The 15,967-nt window shown below is 32.3% G+C and overlaps 5 protein-coding genes across 7 annotated transcripts; 2 read left to right on the top strand and 3 right to left on the bottom strand.

Moving 5' to 3' along the window:
- Nucleotides 1–1,672: 1,672 nt before the first annotated feature.
- Nucleotides 1,673–2,546, bottom strand: LOC124925810 (NAC domain-containing protein 90-like). Its single transcript, XM_047465918.1, has 2 exons — nt 2,047–2,546; nt 1,673–1,961 (listed from the first exon to the last, which is right to left on the bottom strand). The coding sequence occupies exons 1-2, from the start codon at nt 2,542–2,544 to the stop codon at nt 1,869–1,871; spliced, it is 591 nt and encodes a 196-aa protein (XP_047321874.1). The 5' UTR covers nt 2,545–2,546; the 3' UTR covers nt 1,673–1,868.
- Nucleotides 2,547–4,736: 2,190 nt separating this feature from the next.
- Nucleotides 4,737–8,467, top strand: LOC124925809 (putative pentatricopeptide repeat-containing protein At1g31840). 2 transcript variants are annotated; one of them, XM_047465917.1, is made up of 3 exons: nt 4,737–5,377; nt 5,889–8,249; nt 8,353–8,467. In XM_047465917.1, exons 1-3 carry the CDS (start codon nt 5,226–5,228, stop codon nt 8,378–8,380), a joined length of 2,541 nt encoding a protein of 846 aa, XP_047321873.1. In that variant the 5' UTR covers nt 4,737–5,225; the 3' UTR covers nt 8,381–8,467. The 2 variants fall into 2 exon arrangements, with proteins under 2 accessions (XP_047321873.1, XP_047321872.1); XM_047465916.1 differs by having other exon boundaries at nt 4,738–5,377; nt 5,889–8,467.
- A 1,077-nt stretch (nt 8,468–9,544) lies between these two features.
- LOC124925033 (forkhead box protein L2-like) lies at nt 9,545–9,937 on the bottom strand. The gene has a single exon (XM_047465010.1). The coding sequence runs from the start codon at nt 9,935–9,937 to the stop codon at nt 9,545–9,547; it is 393 nt and encodes a 130-aa protein (XP_047320966.1).
- Nucleotides 9,938–10,693: 756 nt separating this feature from the next.
- LOC124926254 lies at nt 10,694–11,530 on the top strand. Its single transcript, XM_047466449.1, has one exon. The coding sequence runs from the start codon at nt 10,788–10,790 to the stop codon at nt 11,343–11,345; it is 558 nt and encodes a 185-aa protein (XP_047322405.1). The 5' UTR covers nt 10,694–10,787; the 3' UTR covers nt 11,346–11,530.
- A 52-nt stretch (nt 11,531–11,582) lies between these two features.
- On the bottom strand, nt 11,583–14,455 carry LOC124926252 (glucan endo-1,3-beta-glucosidase 14-like). Of its 2 annotated transcripts, XM_047466448.1 has the most exons (5): nt 14,272–14,455; nt 13,063–14,102; nt 12,801–12,986; nt 12,457–12,547; nt 11,583–11,601 (listed from the first exon to the last, which is right to left on the bottom strand). In XM_047466448.1, the coding sequence occupies exons 1-3, from the start codon at nt 14,327–14,329 to the stop codon at nt 12,924–12,926; spliced, it is 1,161 nt and encodes a 386-aa protein (XP_047322404.1). In that variant the 5' UTR covers nt 14,330–14,455; the 3' UTR covers nt 11,583–11,601; nt 12,457–12,547; nt 12,801–12,923. The 2 variants fall into 2 exon arrangements, with proteins under 2 accessions (XP_047322404.1, XP_047322403.1); XM_047466447.1 differs by lacking the exon at nt 11,583–11,601 and having other exon boundaries at nt 12,245–12,547.
- Nucleotides 14,456–15,967: the final 1,512 nt, after the last annotated feature.

The raw sequence follows: 15,967 nt of genomic DNA, 5'->3' as shown, positions 1-15,967 counted from the left end.
ACCGAGGTGTTCGACCGAGAATTCTAGCACCCAACCGAGAATTCTAGCCTAGGACCGAGATGTCTTAGCACCCCGACTGAGAATCCCAAACCCGGACCGAGGGGTTTTTGACTTAGGACCGATGGCTCTTAGCCCCCAACCGATAAAACGAACCTAGGAACTATGACACCGGTCCTAAGGCCTGTTTGGTTCCTTTTTTAAAATTTCATTTTTTATTTTAATTTTGGAATCTCAAACCATTTTTTAAAAATTCTGAAAAATTAAAAAATGATTTCAAAATATTTTTGGGATATTTCCACCAAAATATATTTTGACAAAGGCTCATTTAGGATTTATTTTTAAACCTTAATACCTTTTAAACTAGTGTTCTTTGGGTATTTTCCTCTATAAGTTATCATCAGCAACATGTACCAGCATTTAAATAATTGTTGTTACAATTTTTTAAATACACACAAACTTATGCATGCTTAATTAGGAACAGAAGAATAATCGGTTAAAATAAAGCAGTATACAGTCGATTTTCAAAAGTCAAATTTATAAGTAGAGATTGTTTTCAAACCGGGTACGAATGATGAAGCGCGAAAGCCCTTTCTCAAGTATCACCAAACTATGAACTAAAAGAAACTCTGGCTAAAAATACGTTTATACACGTATGTCATTTTTATTAATTTTTCAAAAATCAATTGGTGACTATGTTTCAAAGAAACAATCTTCTAAATTAATTATTTTTAATTAATTTAAAACAACATCAAATTGTGATTTGATTACCGCACATCTCCGAATTATTTAAATTTGAATAAAAAATTAATTATTTTTATAATTAATTTTAAAAATTATTATGAATTATTTAAATCTTTTAAAACAATCTTTATTTTAAAAAAAAAAATAACACATAAACCGATATTAAAATTTTAAAACATCACATTTGTCACCGAACCAAAAGGGTTTTCCAAGTTATTTATATAAATCTTATTAAATAATAATAATTTCAAAATATTTTTTATTTTTTCTTTGGAATTAAATGAAAACTAGAATTATCTCACTGTCATGTTCAAGATGGAATAATATTTTATTATTTTTTATATAATATAAATAAATATAAATATATATTAAATTATAAAATGTTGTTGTCGAGTACGTTAGATAGGGAGACTTTGTTTCAACGATTCTCTAACTTGATAGCCACAGAAAGTTTTGAGGTGGATTAAAAAAATTATATCTACTTGGCTCACAAATATCAAGAGCATAGCTGAGAAAATTTAACAACCTTATAATCTTAAACATAATAAATATTACATATTTTATGGTGGGCACAAACATTAATAGCTAGTAAATGGTATATTCTTCTCTCTTTATTTTTATTTTTTTCAACAAAACATTAAATTCTGTCAAAAATATAATCTGGAATGTTGGGACAATATAACCATCAAATTTGGAGTATTTGAATAACAAATATATAATGATTAATGATAATTTTAAAGTGGTAATAATTTATTTTAGTAAAAATATTTAAAAGATATTTATAGATATAAATAAAATAAAAATAAATAGTATTTTATTTTGATTAATGAAATAAAAGGGGTGAAATGAGTTAAATAACAGAAGAACATTACCAAATATGATTGTACTTCATCAAATTGTAATTAAAATATACAAAAACATGGTTTAAACAAATTTTAAAAAATTGAAAATTACACAAAACATAATCATAAACATACCTAAAATAAATTCATATTTTTTTTAACTTTAGGAATAATACTATAATAGGGATAATTAAAGTGCTCCTTTTGATCCAGAGAGACTATAAGACTATGAGGTGTTGACCATATGTTTTTGGTCAATTCTTCTTCTTCTTCTTGTTCTATGTTCTAGGGCAACACTCCTGCTGCTGGCCTCCGGTCGAAAGCACGACCGGTTCCCGACACGATGTAAACTCTGCACAGGCATAGCTCATGCCGCAACTGCAAATGAAATACGGTTGTGGGTCTATTTAGTAACAATGAATGAATGAATGAATAAAGTAATTAAATAAAATGGTTAACCAACCTTTGGGATTATGGAATTGGATGAATTATGATCATGAGTTGTTTCATCCTGATTCTGTTCATTCAAAATGGCTTTATATTCGTTCATTTTCCACTTGGTTTTAGTTCCAGTCGGTGCCCTGCCTTTGTAGAACACCATTGTCCTCTTCACACCAATTACTCTGTTATCGGCTGAGTAGACATGGGAAGGTGAGCCCGTGGCCTTCCAGTAACCGGAGGAGGTGGTCCGGTTAGACCTGCCGCCGCGGGCTTCTCTTTCTTGCCTGGCCGTGAAGAAAAACCATTGCTCTGTATCCTTAGGACACAACTCCCCAGCCAGACTGGGAAGACGAGACGGTTGAATGGAGTAGATGTCAATGAGAGGAATGAGGCTATCAATTTGAGGCGTGGTTTGATGGAGGAGCTTGTTATGAAGATAGAATGAGACTAACTCTTCTTCAGTTGGGTAGAAACGAAACCCAACTTGTAATTCTTGATAATTATCATCTCTTTCTGCCATTATATTTTCTGTATGCTGCAAAATGATCTACTATTTTATAGTTTAGGGTTCCACGCGTTTCTCACTTTCGTCTTCTTCATTGAAAACTTCAACTACTCGCTCTCCTGTCACCATCACTCCTCATTCTTTAATTTTATTTTTAAATACTTTGAATTAGTAAAAATATATCTAAATTTAATTTATTTTTATTCTAACTCCCACTTCCAATAAAAACCAATTATAAACAAAATAGTATTGATCAAGAATTGTCAATAGTCAATTTTAATATTTTTTGTTTGTTTCTGTTAGTATAATTGTCAATTTTAGCTTAATATATAGGATATAAGGATATAAAGAAGTTAAAGATTATGATTATAAGTAAACTAATAAACTCTTCAACTAGTTAAATATTTGCGATTTTGAACTAATAATATTTATAAAATATTTAAAATTTTATAAGATTTTACATTATTTATGATTTTATTCTTATATATTCAACAAAATAATATTACTTATACAAATAAATGAACTCTTTAAATTATTAAAGAAACTAGCATGTATCACGTGCACGAGTAATAATATAAAAAACTGTGAAAAAAATATTACGGTAAAATTTTTATGGGCGGGTCAACCCACAATCCGACTCAAGTATTCATTTACTCTCACATGTATCCAAATTAACCACAGCTCTCGACCCGACAATCTGGACACTTTAAAAATTAAGCATCGTTATATATATAGATTAGTTAATTAAAAAGTTAAACTTATATTGTTAAAATGTCACACGTTTATCAAATTTTGGGTTGAATTTAAAATATAAAGTGTTATTAGCCTAGTTGGTTAAAAGGTTGTACTTGTTTTGTTATGAACCATACCTATAGTATTTTTAATTTTATTTTTAACCGTTTTAAGTTTATGTGCGGGTCAACCCACAATCCGACTCAAGTATCCATTTACTCTCACATATATTCAAATTAATCACAGCTCTCGACCCGACAATTCGGACACTTTAAAAATTAAGCATCATTATATATATAAAAATTCTCTAATTTTACGATTAATGTCTAACAATTTTAAATAAATTCTTCATTTTAACAAGTTTGCTCAAAATAAAACTAAATTAACCTAAATATACATATAAACGGTTTATTAAATATGAAACAGTTGATTTGATTGGTTCAATTTGAACCGTTCAAAATTCAATTTGGTGTTTAATCAGTTTATTCATTGAAAAATTTATTAAATTAGATTAAATATATATAATATTATGAATAAGATTTGGTAACCTAATTAGTATAATTTTTAAATACAGATGTATTATATTAAGAATTTTTATTTATTAAACATGGCAATAAACTAGACTAACAATTTCATATTTTGGATAGTTTTACAAAGTCTTTAAATTAATGATATTATTTATCGGCACTAAAGAGTTGGAAGGTTCAATATAAATTCAAATTTTATGGTCCTCAAAATTAAAATAAATATTATAGTTGTACATTTTATCAAAAACATATTAAATATACAAATTAAATATATAATTAGATTATTGATCATATTGATATGTTTTTGGTGATTTTAAAGTCTTTTGATTATATTTGTGATATATTATATATGATGTTTCTATAATAAATAAATAAAATGATAAATATTTTAAAATGAGAAGAGATTATGAAGATGAATATAAGAATAAATAAATAAAAAATTAATTTAAAAGCATTAAAATGTAACCTAAAAAAACAAAAAAATAATTTTTACCATTAGGTTATGATTGAATTTATGATAAAAAATTTAAAATATTAAAAATGAAAATGTGGCTATAATATAATTAGAGTTATTGATATAAAATGCTATGAAGGAGGAAAAAATAATATATTATTATATTATATATATAATTTAAAGAAAAAAAATATTGTTATATTATATATAATATAGAAAAAAATAAATAATATATATTATTATATAATATTTAAAGTGAAATAGAATATATATATTATTATATAGGATAGAATATATATTATTATATAGGGTGAGAAAAAATTAATTCGTATTATAAGGAAATAAATATAATATTATATATTTTATTTTATAATATATAATTAATAATATTATACGTTAAAACTCATTTCAATAGGATTATCAAATCGATCATAAGTTCAGTTGATAGGTTTCGGTTTGTAGGGTTGATCTTGAAATCTACAAACCGAACTTGACCGATTTGATAAAAAATGAAAATCCTATTGAAATGGGTTTAACAGGTTTTTGTAAGAAGGCCCTAAATCTAAAGCAGGAATCGAAATAGAGTAAGGAAGGACTAGGGAGGGAGGCGATGATATTGGCGCCCAAAGTTAAACCCTCGCTCCCTCTGAAGGAATCGCGCTCCTCCTCCTCGATGGAACTTCCCTAAAGTTGTATACTTGAGTTGAGTTGAGTTGAGGCATTCAATCAAAGAATGGCTGCTCCCTCTATTTGTTCTCTATCATTCAATGCACTTCCTTTCCTCTTCAAGCCCATACTATCTTTTCGCTTCCTTTACTCTTCTTACCTTCACAAAACCCTACTAGACCAAATTCACCATCAAAATCTCGACCTTTTAATTAAACCCACTTTCGCTCTCCAATTTGGGTCTCATTATCTTCGGTCTGGGCGCGTCTATTTGTTCGCGACCTAAATAAAATCTAACCCTATAAAGAGAAGGAGTGATGAAGAAGAAGAAGACTTGGGCTGTCAAGTTTGCAAGATTTTTCTCCTGCAACGCGTCCAATCATGTCATTACTACCAAATCTTTCCACTCTTCTTCCCGTCCCAAATTATACTCTCCAGTTGTTGCTGCTGCTGCCTTCGACAAGCGCGGGTTAGTTTCCACTGATTCCTATTCTTCCATGTCTATGTCAAATGCTATGTTTTCATTCATTTTAATAATGTCATTAACCATCCTTCTTAATGCTATTCTAATTTATGATTCAGCCCTTTGTCTTGACTTCGTTTACATTTCCAAATAGCTTAGGCATCGAGTTCAGATAACATGTAACTTGGTAACAGGGCTCTAATCCCAAAGTTTGAAAATGATATGTGTACTTTCTAGAAATTGAAGGAAATAGATTCTAAGGTTACATGGACAACCTTGTTTTTCACAATCTTCTTGAGAATCTTACTCCGAATTCACCTCTGAAAGACATCAAAACTATGTACAATTAACTAGTTATAAGGACTCAAATGAAGTTAGTTTGATGGCGATGGAATTGAGTTTGCCTAGAAGTTAAAAGCATTCTTATCTATATGAAATTTCTTACATTTTTTTTATTGTTGATCGCCCACTTTATTTGTGGATTTTGTATGTAATTTGTGTTGTTATTCCATTACAGATTGGGACCCAAAATTGTACAACATTCGCTTTCCAATATGCAGCCTCATCATCTTTGTTCAAATCCCTATTTGGCGATTCGGTTCTTCCAGAGTTGTTTAGGGTATGAGCATTCATTACAGTCATTTTGCTCTCATATTCATGTCTTGCTTAGGGAGAGAAAGTTCGAGCCCGCCAGGCTGGTTTTCCAAAATATGGTTGGAAAGTTTGGGAACGCCAATATTTTTGACATTTTGCACGACACTTTTTTGGTTTATGGTTCAAATCCTAGTACTGTTTATAGTTTTGTGGTGGAGAACTACGCGAGAGCCGGGATGATCGATAGTTCAGTCCAGACATTTCTTAAAATGTCCAAAAATCACATTCGTTTGTCACCATATGCTCTATCAACCATCTTGGCTTCTTTAATTGACACGAAGAGGATGGATGTTGTTTTGGACATCTGTGCTGAATTGAGAAACGGACGAGAGCAAAAGCTTAGTGAAGGTATTGATGTGTATGATTTCGTAATGGATACTCTTCTAAGGAAGAGAGACATTGAAATGTGTTTGAAGTTTCATGAGATGATGATTGCTAAGGGATTTTTTCCCAATGTTATTGCTTGTAACAGGATAATGAAAAAACTTTGCCAAGATAATAATGTTCGAGCTGCTTCAGATTTTCTTTCGTTGATTCTAAAGGTGGGTCCGAAATTGAGTTTAGTGTCTTTTGGAACTTTGATCAATGCTCATTGTAAAGAGAAGGAATTGGATGAAGCTATGAAGCTCTACAAGGTTATGGTGGGAATAGGTCTGGTTCCTGACTTAATTATCTATAGCATTCTCATAGACGGTCACTTTAAAGCAAAGAAGTTAGAAGAAGCATATCATCTTTTCTCAGCAGCATTAGATAAAGGCATCAAATTGGACGTTGTAGTTTTTAGCTTGATGGTGAATGGATATGTGAAAAGAAGGGACATGGGAAGGGCTGTCAATGTGTATAATAGAATCTTGAAAGAGGGAGTAAGTCCTAGTATTGTTACTTGTAACATCCTCATAAATGGGATGTGCCAAAATGGCCAGATTCTCCATGCCTTCAGTGTTTTTGGTCAGATCGTGAAGCTTGGTATTGAACCGACAGCTTTCACGTATAATACTCTCACTTGCGGCACTTGGAAATCTGGAAACGTAAGATTTGGAATGAGTTTACTCGAGAATTTGATCCGGGAAGAACATACATCCGATGTTGTCACTTACAGTGTGATTGTAAATTCTCTTGCCAAACGAGGCCAGATTGATAATGCTATTTGGTTCTTGTACCATGCAATTAAGAGGGGGTTGGAACCTAATATTCTAAACTTTAACATCTTGATAGATGGCTGTGTCAAATCGAAACGAATTAAAGATGCTGTGAAACTGTACGTTAGTATGTCTATGTATGATGTAGTTCCCGACGAAATTACATACACCACCCTAATTAAAGGGGTCATTGAGAAGGAAAGGTTTGTTGAGGCATTGAAACTACTCCTTCAAATGCTGAAGAAGGGTGTGACTGCAGATGTTGTAACATATTGCACACTTATTGATGGATTTAGTAAACAGAACAATTTTGCAGCCGGAATACAAGTTTATCGTATGATGTTTATTAATGGAGTTGATCCTGACATTGCCACATATAATATTCTCATAAACATTTATTTCAAGGTAGCAGATATGGAAAGTGCGATGAAAATCTTCACGCAGGCTGGTGAAAATGGACTAGAACCCGATATCGTGACATACAACACGGTGATCTGTGGTTATTGCTCATTGAAGATGATAAAGGAAGCGGTTAGAGTTTATGAAGAGATGAAATGTAGTCGGGTTCAACCCAATGGTATAACTTTTACTATATTGATAGATGCTTTATGTAAGGAAGAAAGAATAGAGGATGCATTGCTTTTATTTACCAAAATGCTAGAATCAGGTTCGGTACCCAACGTGGTCACGTATAGTTGTTTGATCGATGGGTTCCTCAAATTAGACAAGATGGAGAATGCTTTGGAACTTCATCAAGAGATGCTTGCAAATAATATCTCCCCTAATATCGTTAGCTACAGCATCCTAACTGATGGATTATGCAAAAAAGGGCTTGTTGATGAAGCTGCTTTTGTCTTTCAAAGCGCATTAAACCACCATTTATTGCCCGATGTGATTGCTTATAGCATTCTAATTCGCGGTTACTGTAGGGTTGGGAGGATAAAGGATGCCCTCTTGTTATACGATCGAATGCTCAAAAATGGTATAGTGCCGGATCATCTTGCAGAAAGCATCCTTGCTCAGTTTCAAATTCAAAATGATATAGATCTTAAATTGAATAGTGAAATGAATGATGTAAGTATGTTGTATCCTAATTTCTTCAATTATAGAAGCTGATATTCTTTTTTATTTTTGTGCATCAGAGAATCTATAGTTTTTTTTGTTGTTTTTATTTACTATATTGTATAGAAATGCTCCTTATGTCGAGGCAAAATGAAAATAGATTTTGCAGTAACTAATGTTTAACTGCTAGTCCTATCGACATTTTCTCAAAGAAAAAAGAAGTATGGTTGTGCTTTTCGCAGTTGTTGGCTTGTGGCAGCAGTTTTGGTCTCTCTCATTGAGGTAACTACAGTTTATTTTGGATAGCAAAGCACGTAGCTCAAATATAACTTTATTTAGTTCTCTCATCATGATCATCATAGTGAAGAAGGGATCATCAGAAAATGTTGCCCAACTGTTAATATGCATTCTTCCTTGAAGGAGGAGTTGTAACTCTTTTAATTGTTTATTTCACGTTAGTCTGTATTCTTGGCAGTCCACGTGTACAATTATTGCAGCCTAACGATATGGAGGCTGTCCATAGTCTGTTGTTATCAGCCGTGGTGCTGGTTTGTAGGTATGACCACTATGAATATATATAATCTTGGAATTGTGTCTTGAGCTATATTCTCACCAAATTTCTAGTTTTTTGGCTTGATTACTTGATTTTGTTTTTGTCTTTTTGAACCTTAAGCAGATCTATGGGAATTGGGATTAGTATGTTGGTTTATGATTTTCATACATAACAAGCTCACAATTCAAAATAGAAACAACAAAGTAGTGCTTATTGAGGAATTAAAATTTGACTAGTTTATGAGATTGTGTTATCTTTTGCAAGATGCGAAGCCTAAGATGTATTTCCATGATTCATCCTTTTCATTTCTACATTGGATTTGATGTCATTCCATAAATTTATCCTTTTCATTTCTACATTGGATTTGATGTCATTCCATAAATTTATCTTCAGAACAAACATATTGTTCAGATTTTTCTATACTCTTCTTCATTGGCAACTGGTTCTTATCAGGGAGGGGAAGTTTAGACCATTCTTGCTTCAATATCATTGCCAATCTATGATGACATACTTACTACATTCACAAACTCTCTGGATAAGCTTAAGATACCACCTTTATATATATTTCATTGGAAATTTGAACAAAAAAATAATGGAAGATAGATGTATCACATGTAGATGAACCCAAACAATAAATAACAAAAAAATTTAGAAGGGAAACACACACACACTGACACAAACGAAACAAGGGGTGTCGCACAATAAGCAAAAGAACCCAAGATTTGAGTAATCAAATTATTATTCTGGAAATCCAGGTGAGCTGATCTAGAAGAAGAAGAAGCAGATGAGGCCAATACATGCAAAAAGGGTTGAAAGCAACAAGCTAGGGTAGAAGTGAGGTGTGCCAATGGACTGTGCTGGTGCTGAGGTGGGTGTTAATGCTGGTGAATGAGCAGTGTGTTTGTGCGGGAGTGGTGGGATGTGGGCATGACTATGAGAAGGTGGTGGTGCTGGACTTGGTTGGTGCTGATGATCATGAAAAGGTGAAGGTGCTAGACTTGGGCCGCGATGATCATGGAAAGATGAAGGTGCTAGACTTGGGCCGCGATAATCATTGAAAGGTGAAGGTGCTGGACTTGGCCCGTGATCAGACATGACAATGGCAACCAACATGGCCAAGATCATGAGAATGAATGCTGATTGACTATGGTTAGCCATTTGTAAGGATTTGATTGAATAATAATAAAGACAAGATAGAAGAAGATAGAGATTTGTGTGTTTTTCAAAAACTATGTTGGGGGGATTTGTTTTTATAAGGTGGAGATACAAATAAATGTTCCCAGATAGTAAAGGCCCAGATAGTTAGGATATGATAATACCATATGTAAAGAATACTACTGAGGGAGGCGAACTGAGGTGATGCATTACATGCTTACATGTCATTGATCAAATCAACCAGTTTAAAATTTATTTGTTTTGTTCCAAGTAAAAAACACTGAACATGTTCCAATAATAATTAGGACCTGTGGTTTGCTGTCCAAGTTTAATGAATTTGCCAAGTTATCATATGCTTTATTCTTTTTCTATTCTATTTTATTTTTATGTTATGATCAATTACTATGTAATACTTATATTAGGATAAATTAACTATTAATAACAAATCTAAATCTATTTTTGAATTATTGGAATAAATTAATGGTGCTATTTAATATTTATGGATTTAGTGATGTTTGAGTAACTTTGATTCAATTTATTATATACTTTAAAAAAAAATGAAAGAAGAGGACAAACAAACATAACAGGAGTTCTCTCTCTGTCAATCTCTTTTCAACCAGTCAATCTCTATCCCTAACTCTGTGGTAAGCCTTGTTTGTTTGGAGAATTTACTTTTCCTATGTTTTGAAATTACATATTATGATTTAATAAATAAATAAAACAAACAAACAAGGCTTTTATTGCATCCTCCATTCCGTGGACAGTCGATATTCGTGTGTTTCAGGGGGGGCCACAATTAGAAGAAGAAACTGAAGGAGGAGTGGGGAAGAAGGAAGGAAGGAAGGGAAAGAGTATGAACAAAAAAAGAGAGGTAAAATGGAGCTGGTTATCAGCCTTTGTTGGGGCAGCTTCGGCTACAGCAGCGACGGCGATAATCTTGGGTAAACCCAAAGACCCAGATTTCGAACTGGTATCTATCGACTTTAAATCCTTCAATCTTAATCTTCCTCACCTCGATGCCGATGTAATCCTCACTGTTCATGTCAACAACCCTAACATTGTACCTATTCGTCACTCCTCGGCCGAGATGTCCATATCTTACGCCGGCTCCTTCCTTGGCGCCGCTATGATAGACGCGGGTTCTCAGCCGCCCAGATCGTGCCGGCTTCTGAAGCTGCCGGCAAAGCTGAGCGGGCTGGAATTGGCGCACCAAGCAGCTCGGTTCATAGGGGATGTTCGTAAACGGGAGATGGTTCTAGAAGCGGGGGTTGATTTGGAGGGATATGCCAGAGTATTGTGGTGGGATCATAAGTTCAAAGTGAGGGTGGATAGTCTTATCACTGTTGATCCTCTTTTTTTGGATGTCATTGAACAGGAAAACAAGTCCAAGATGCAAATCTTTCTTGCTTGATATTTCAGACTCTTCCTTCTTCTTCTTACAACTTAGATCATCATCATCACCTCTTACCTACCTGCTACCAGCTAGCTGAATGTATGTATGTATTATTGTTGTGTATAGAGAGAAAGATCAATCAATGATCATGGGTTGTGTTCTTATTTTACTTGTTCATTATTGATTTGTTGTTGTTGTTGTTGTTGTTGAAGAGCACTTCCTTTTACCCTAAAATGGAGGAGAAGGGTATTTCTTGATAACAGAGCAGCAATATCTGACATTTTAACAAACAGTCTTCATTGATCATTTCTTGATTCAGAATTTTGGTTCAAATCCAAGAGGGTTATAGTGAATATTATTGAGATTGTCAAAGATGATGATGGATGAAGAAGGCAAATTCTTTCCTTTAGTATATTTTATATATCACACATTTATCATGTAAATAAATAAAAGGTTATCTCAATAATATTGATCATCCTAAAAATATGGTTGGACAATGCTTTTTATTAGGGAAGGTTAGGGATGTCATTCAACTTTAGTGATTACAGTGCCCATTTCCAAAAATTAAGATGATTATTTGTTTCTCAAAATTTACAAAAAGCAATCTAGATCTATAATAAAGTAAAAGATGAAATATAATTTAGAAAATGTTTTTTTATTAAAAAAAATGTGATTTATCAAATTTTCAATGAAATTGTGTTAGAGATTGTAAAAAAATATCAATTTACAACACAGAGTAATCATCTTTTCCATGTTAGGCAAGAACTAAGTCAAAAAAGGTAAGATTGGGAATTGTATGCTTCTCTCTCAAGTAAATGAAGACCTAAAAAAAAATCAAACCTAATACCTTTTCGTCAACTTTACATAAACTTGAAATGATTGAACTGAAAGCATGTTATATATATTTATAACCCACATGAATAATTTATTATTTATTATATCACTGGAGAAACAAAATTAATCAATACACCTTTCTCTATAAGGTCATTATTTTCTATGAAAAAGAAGAAGATTTGAAGTAAAATACACTGTAATATAGTATACCATTCTCTATAGGCCATTATTTTCTATGAAGAAGTAAAATACACTATGTAATAATAGTACAGAGGATAAAAGATTGAGGACTAACTAATCTGATTGCAGCAATTGATGGATGAAGTAGCTCCAAAGCTAGGAGGGTCAAATAAATAAACAAATATGTGGAACCTCTCTTCACAGTCCTACAATACAATACAAAACAATAGAGGATTAGATTATTCACTGAAAATGAACTCGGATTCTTATAGGATCAGGCTGATCCAATCAATTCTCTTTCAGGGAATAGACAGGGGAAGAAGCTGACAAGAAAAATAAGTTTTTATTTTTCTTGGACAACTATGGCGGCTTCCAATTTCAGCAGGATACAAGCCAACTTGGACTTTTGTGTGTAATAAATAATACAAGATAATAATATTGGTGCTTTCTTGGTCTCACCTAAATGATCTCTCCCTTTTGAACAAAGGGAAAATCTTTAAGCAACTGAAAAGCCATTTCACTGCCTCTTTCTGTCCCTCAGATTTTCCTTATCATCAAGAACAATAAATGAATTCAAATTGCTTAACCCAACAAGATCGTCGTCCACACCATTGTAAGACTCAGAACGATCAAACTTAGTTGTGCCTGCAAGTTTTCAAAACAAATTATTATGGTATAAGAACAAAAAACGAGCCTATTCTAGTTCATGATCCATGCTTACATTATTATTATTAATACTGGAAGCTGAAAATATTAATGTGGGAAGAGTTCCTTGCAATCCTATATCATAAACAGGTGTACCATCTGGGTAATACAGCCCATAATTCCTCTCAGATGTTGGACCGGGCTTTAGATTCTCATTGAAGAGTGCAAATACATATATGTCAATTGGGATTGAAGGATTTCCTGGTGTAGCTTGATTCGCCTGTATCCTACGCAATAAATTGGAGTTGTATAGTCCTGCATTCTGAACCGTAGCTCCAACCTCATTTTGATCACCTTTAGAAGGCCAGCCCGTTTCAGATATCTTAACTTGAATATCTGTATACCCCATTGCTCTTATAGCGCAGTAAACTGCATCTATTTGTGCAAACAACATGTTGTCATAATGCAAATTGGTTACAGGATCAACTGTCCCTTGGTTGGGTTGGAAAAGGACATAACTAAGGGAAACTTGATCAGGGTTATCCTTGTAAGCAAAAAATGGATATGCATTTATGAGAAATGGGGAATCAACTTGTGAATGGAAACTGAGAATGGGCTGGATGTATTCAGCTAGATCTGGCCGGAAAGAACCTGATGAAGGCGGGAAGGAGTTAGCCAATATGGCTAGGGAATGAGCAGTCGTGACGTATACTTGTTTGTTAAGCCCTAGATTAACAAGGGCGTCGTAAACGGTTTGCATAGCAGGAAGGAGATAAAGCGGTAACTGAGTATCGTTACCACCGAGTACTTCGTTCCCAACTGTAATGCAAGTGATTTTGGTTCGAGAAATGTAGGGTTGAACATGAAGTTGAATCCATGCTTGTGCTTTCTTCACATCGGTCATATTCTGGAGATATTCATTTCCAAGTCCAAGAACGAAATCTACATCTGAATTAGCAAAGGCTCTCAGTACATTAGGATCTGCGTCGTAAAGCTTCACTCTTGTGATGTTTAGAGTTCTTAGGAGGCCGGCAACGCGGGAAGGGGATGGGAGATTGTTGGCGATCTGACCGTAGTTAATTCCAACGCCAACGGAGATGATTCGAACAACCGAATCTACAAACATGAAGAAAATCATCGAATTGTATTACAATTTACACACACAATTGATCATAAAATATGCTAAAAGAAGAAGGAATCAAAGTTGAATCTGGTTTGGTGATGATGGAATATAAACTATCAAATATGAAGAGAAAAACAGAGGAGAGTCGGGAGAATGAATTACCAGATAGAAAGAGAAGAAAAAGAAAGGCGGAGAAAAGAGAGGAGAACTTGAAAGCCATTGATTGAAGCTGGCTGCAGCTATGGAGCCAGCCACCGGTCTCCGGCCACTCCTCCTCCCTGTTGCCGCCGGCCGCCGGCTGCTGCTTCAGATGCTCTCTGTATTATTTATTACAGGCTAACATCTATCAATCAATATAGTTTGCCAGCTCATATATAGCAAGCAAATGTTTCCACTTACATCTAAATATAATAAATTTATATATTTTTTGAATTTAAATTTTATATTATTGTTCAACTCCACTCGATTAAATTTTTATTAGTTTTAGTCAAACTCGAACTAATTTATAAATTTGAGTTCGAGCTCGACTATTTACTTATAGGTTACTCGAAAAACTTAAATAAAATTAAATTTTTAAATATTTGACTAAAAATAATATTTATTTTAGATTTTAATATTAATATTAAAATAGATAAATCTAAAATAGATAAAAGAAAATATTATTTATTATCATGATCGAAAAAAATCGATAAGTCTTAGATTAAATATTTATATGAACTCGACTCAAATTTTGTCAAAATCAAACTTAAGTCGAGTTTTAACCAAGCTGTTTGTAAGTGACCCATAGCCTCATTTGCGGCCAGAAATCGTGTCAACGTTTTCTTACAGAATAAATGTTTGTTTAAAAAATACAATTTAGGTGGAGGAATGTTATTAACTTATTAGTAAAATAAATATTTTTCTTAATATTATATTTTTTAATTAAAAAGTGATGTATTTGATGTGAGATTTATTTAATAGAGGAAGAATGAAATCGTGATGACTAAATTGAAAGTGGCACAAAATGTCATTTATAATCAAATGGCTAATCATGCCATGTTACATCCAGTAAAGAGTAAGAGCTTGTTTGTTCTGAGATTATATAAAAAATTATACAAGAAAAAGTGTGTTATACTAAATTTTTTGGATTAAATTATTATAATATTATTTAATATCTTAAATTTCTTAAAATTAGAATAGGAAGTAATTTAATATTTTAAATAAATAAAAAATTATTTTAAAAAATTATTATTAAAATTGGTTTATTTAACATCAAACATTTTAACTCATATATATATATATATATATATATAAAATAAAAAAAAATATCTTTAAATATTTTGATTAATAATTGGATAAGAAATATTTTAAAATTAACTAATAATAATTTCTATTTATTTATTCACAACATTTTTTTAATTAATAAAATATTAATCTTTTCTCAAAAATATAATAAAATCAAATAATCACTTTCAATCTTATTCATCTTAGTTCCGCCACACCTACGAAAGCTAGAGAGAGAAAGAAATACGAAATTGAAATATGAACGCTGATTTAAAAATTCTCCTAATTTTTGTTTTTATACAGATTTATATAAGAAACAACCTAAAATATACAATTTTATCTTTATTAAATTTAACATTTAGATACATTTTTAATTACTAATTTAAAGAGAGTAAGTAACAGTTTTGTTGATGAAAAGGTTCTAAGAAGAAAACAAGAGCATTTTTTAACCCAAATGTAATAGATTATTTTATTTAAAAGTTGGATTTGATTACTCAAGTCAATTATGTACAGAGAAAAAAGGTGCATTTTGGTGCTGTTTTGAAGTAATATAGATTCCCAATTAATCTGTAACTTACAGATCTTCTTATATTAA

Source organism: Impatiens glandulifera, chromosome 2 (genome assembly GCF_907164915.1).
Source record: "Impatiens glandulifera chromosome 2, dImpGla2.1, whole genome shotgun sequence".
NCBI classification, from domain to species: Eukaryota; Viridiplantae; Streptophyta; class Magnoliopsida; order Ericales; family Balsaminaceae; genus Impatiens; species Impatiens glandulifera.
This window is presented reverse-complemented; position numbering and strand designations above follow the sequence as displayed.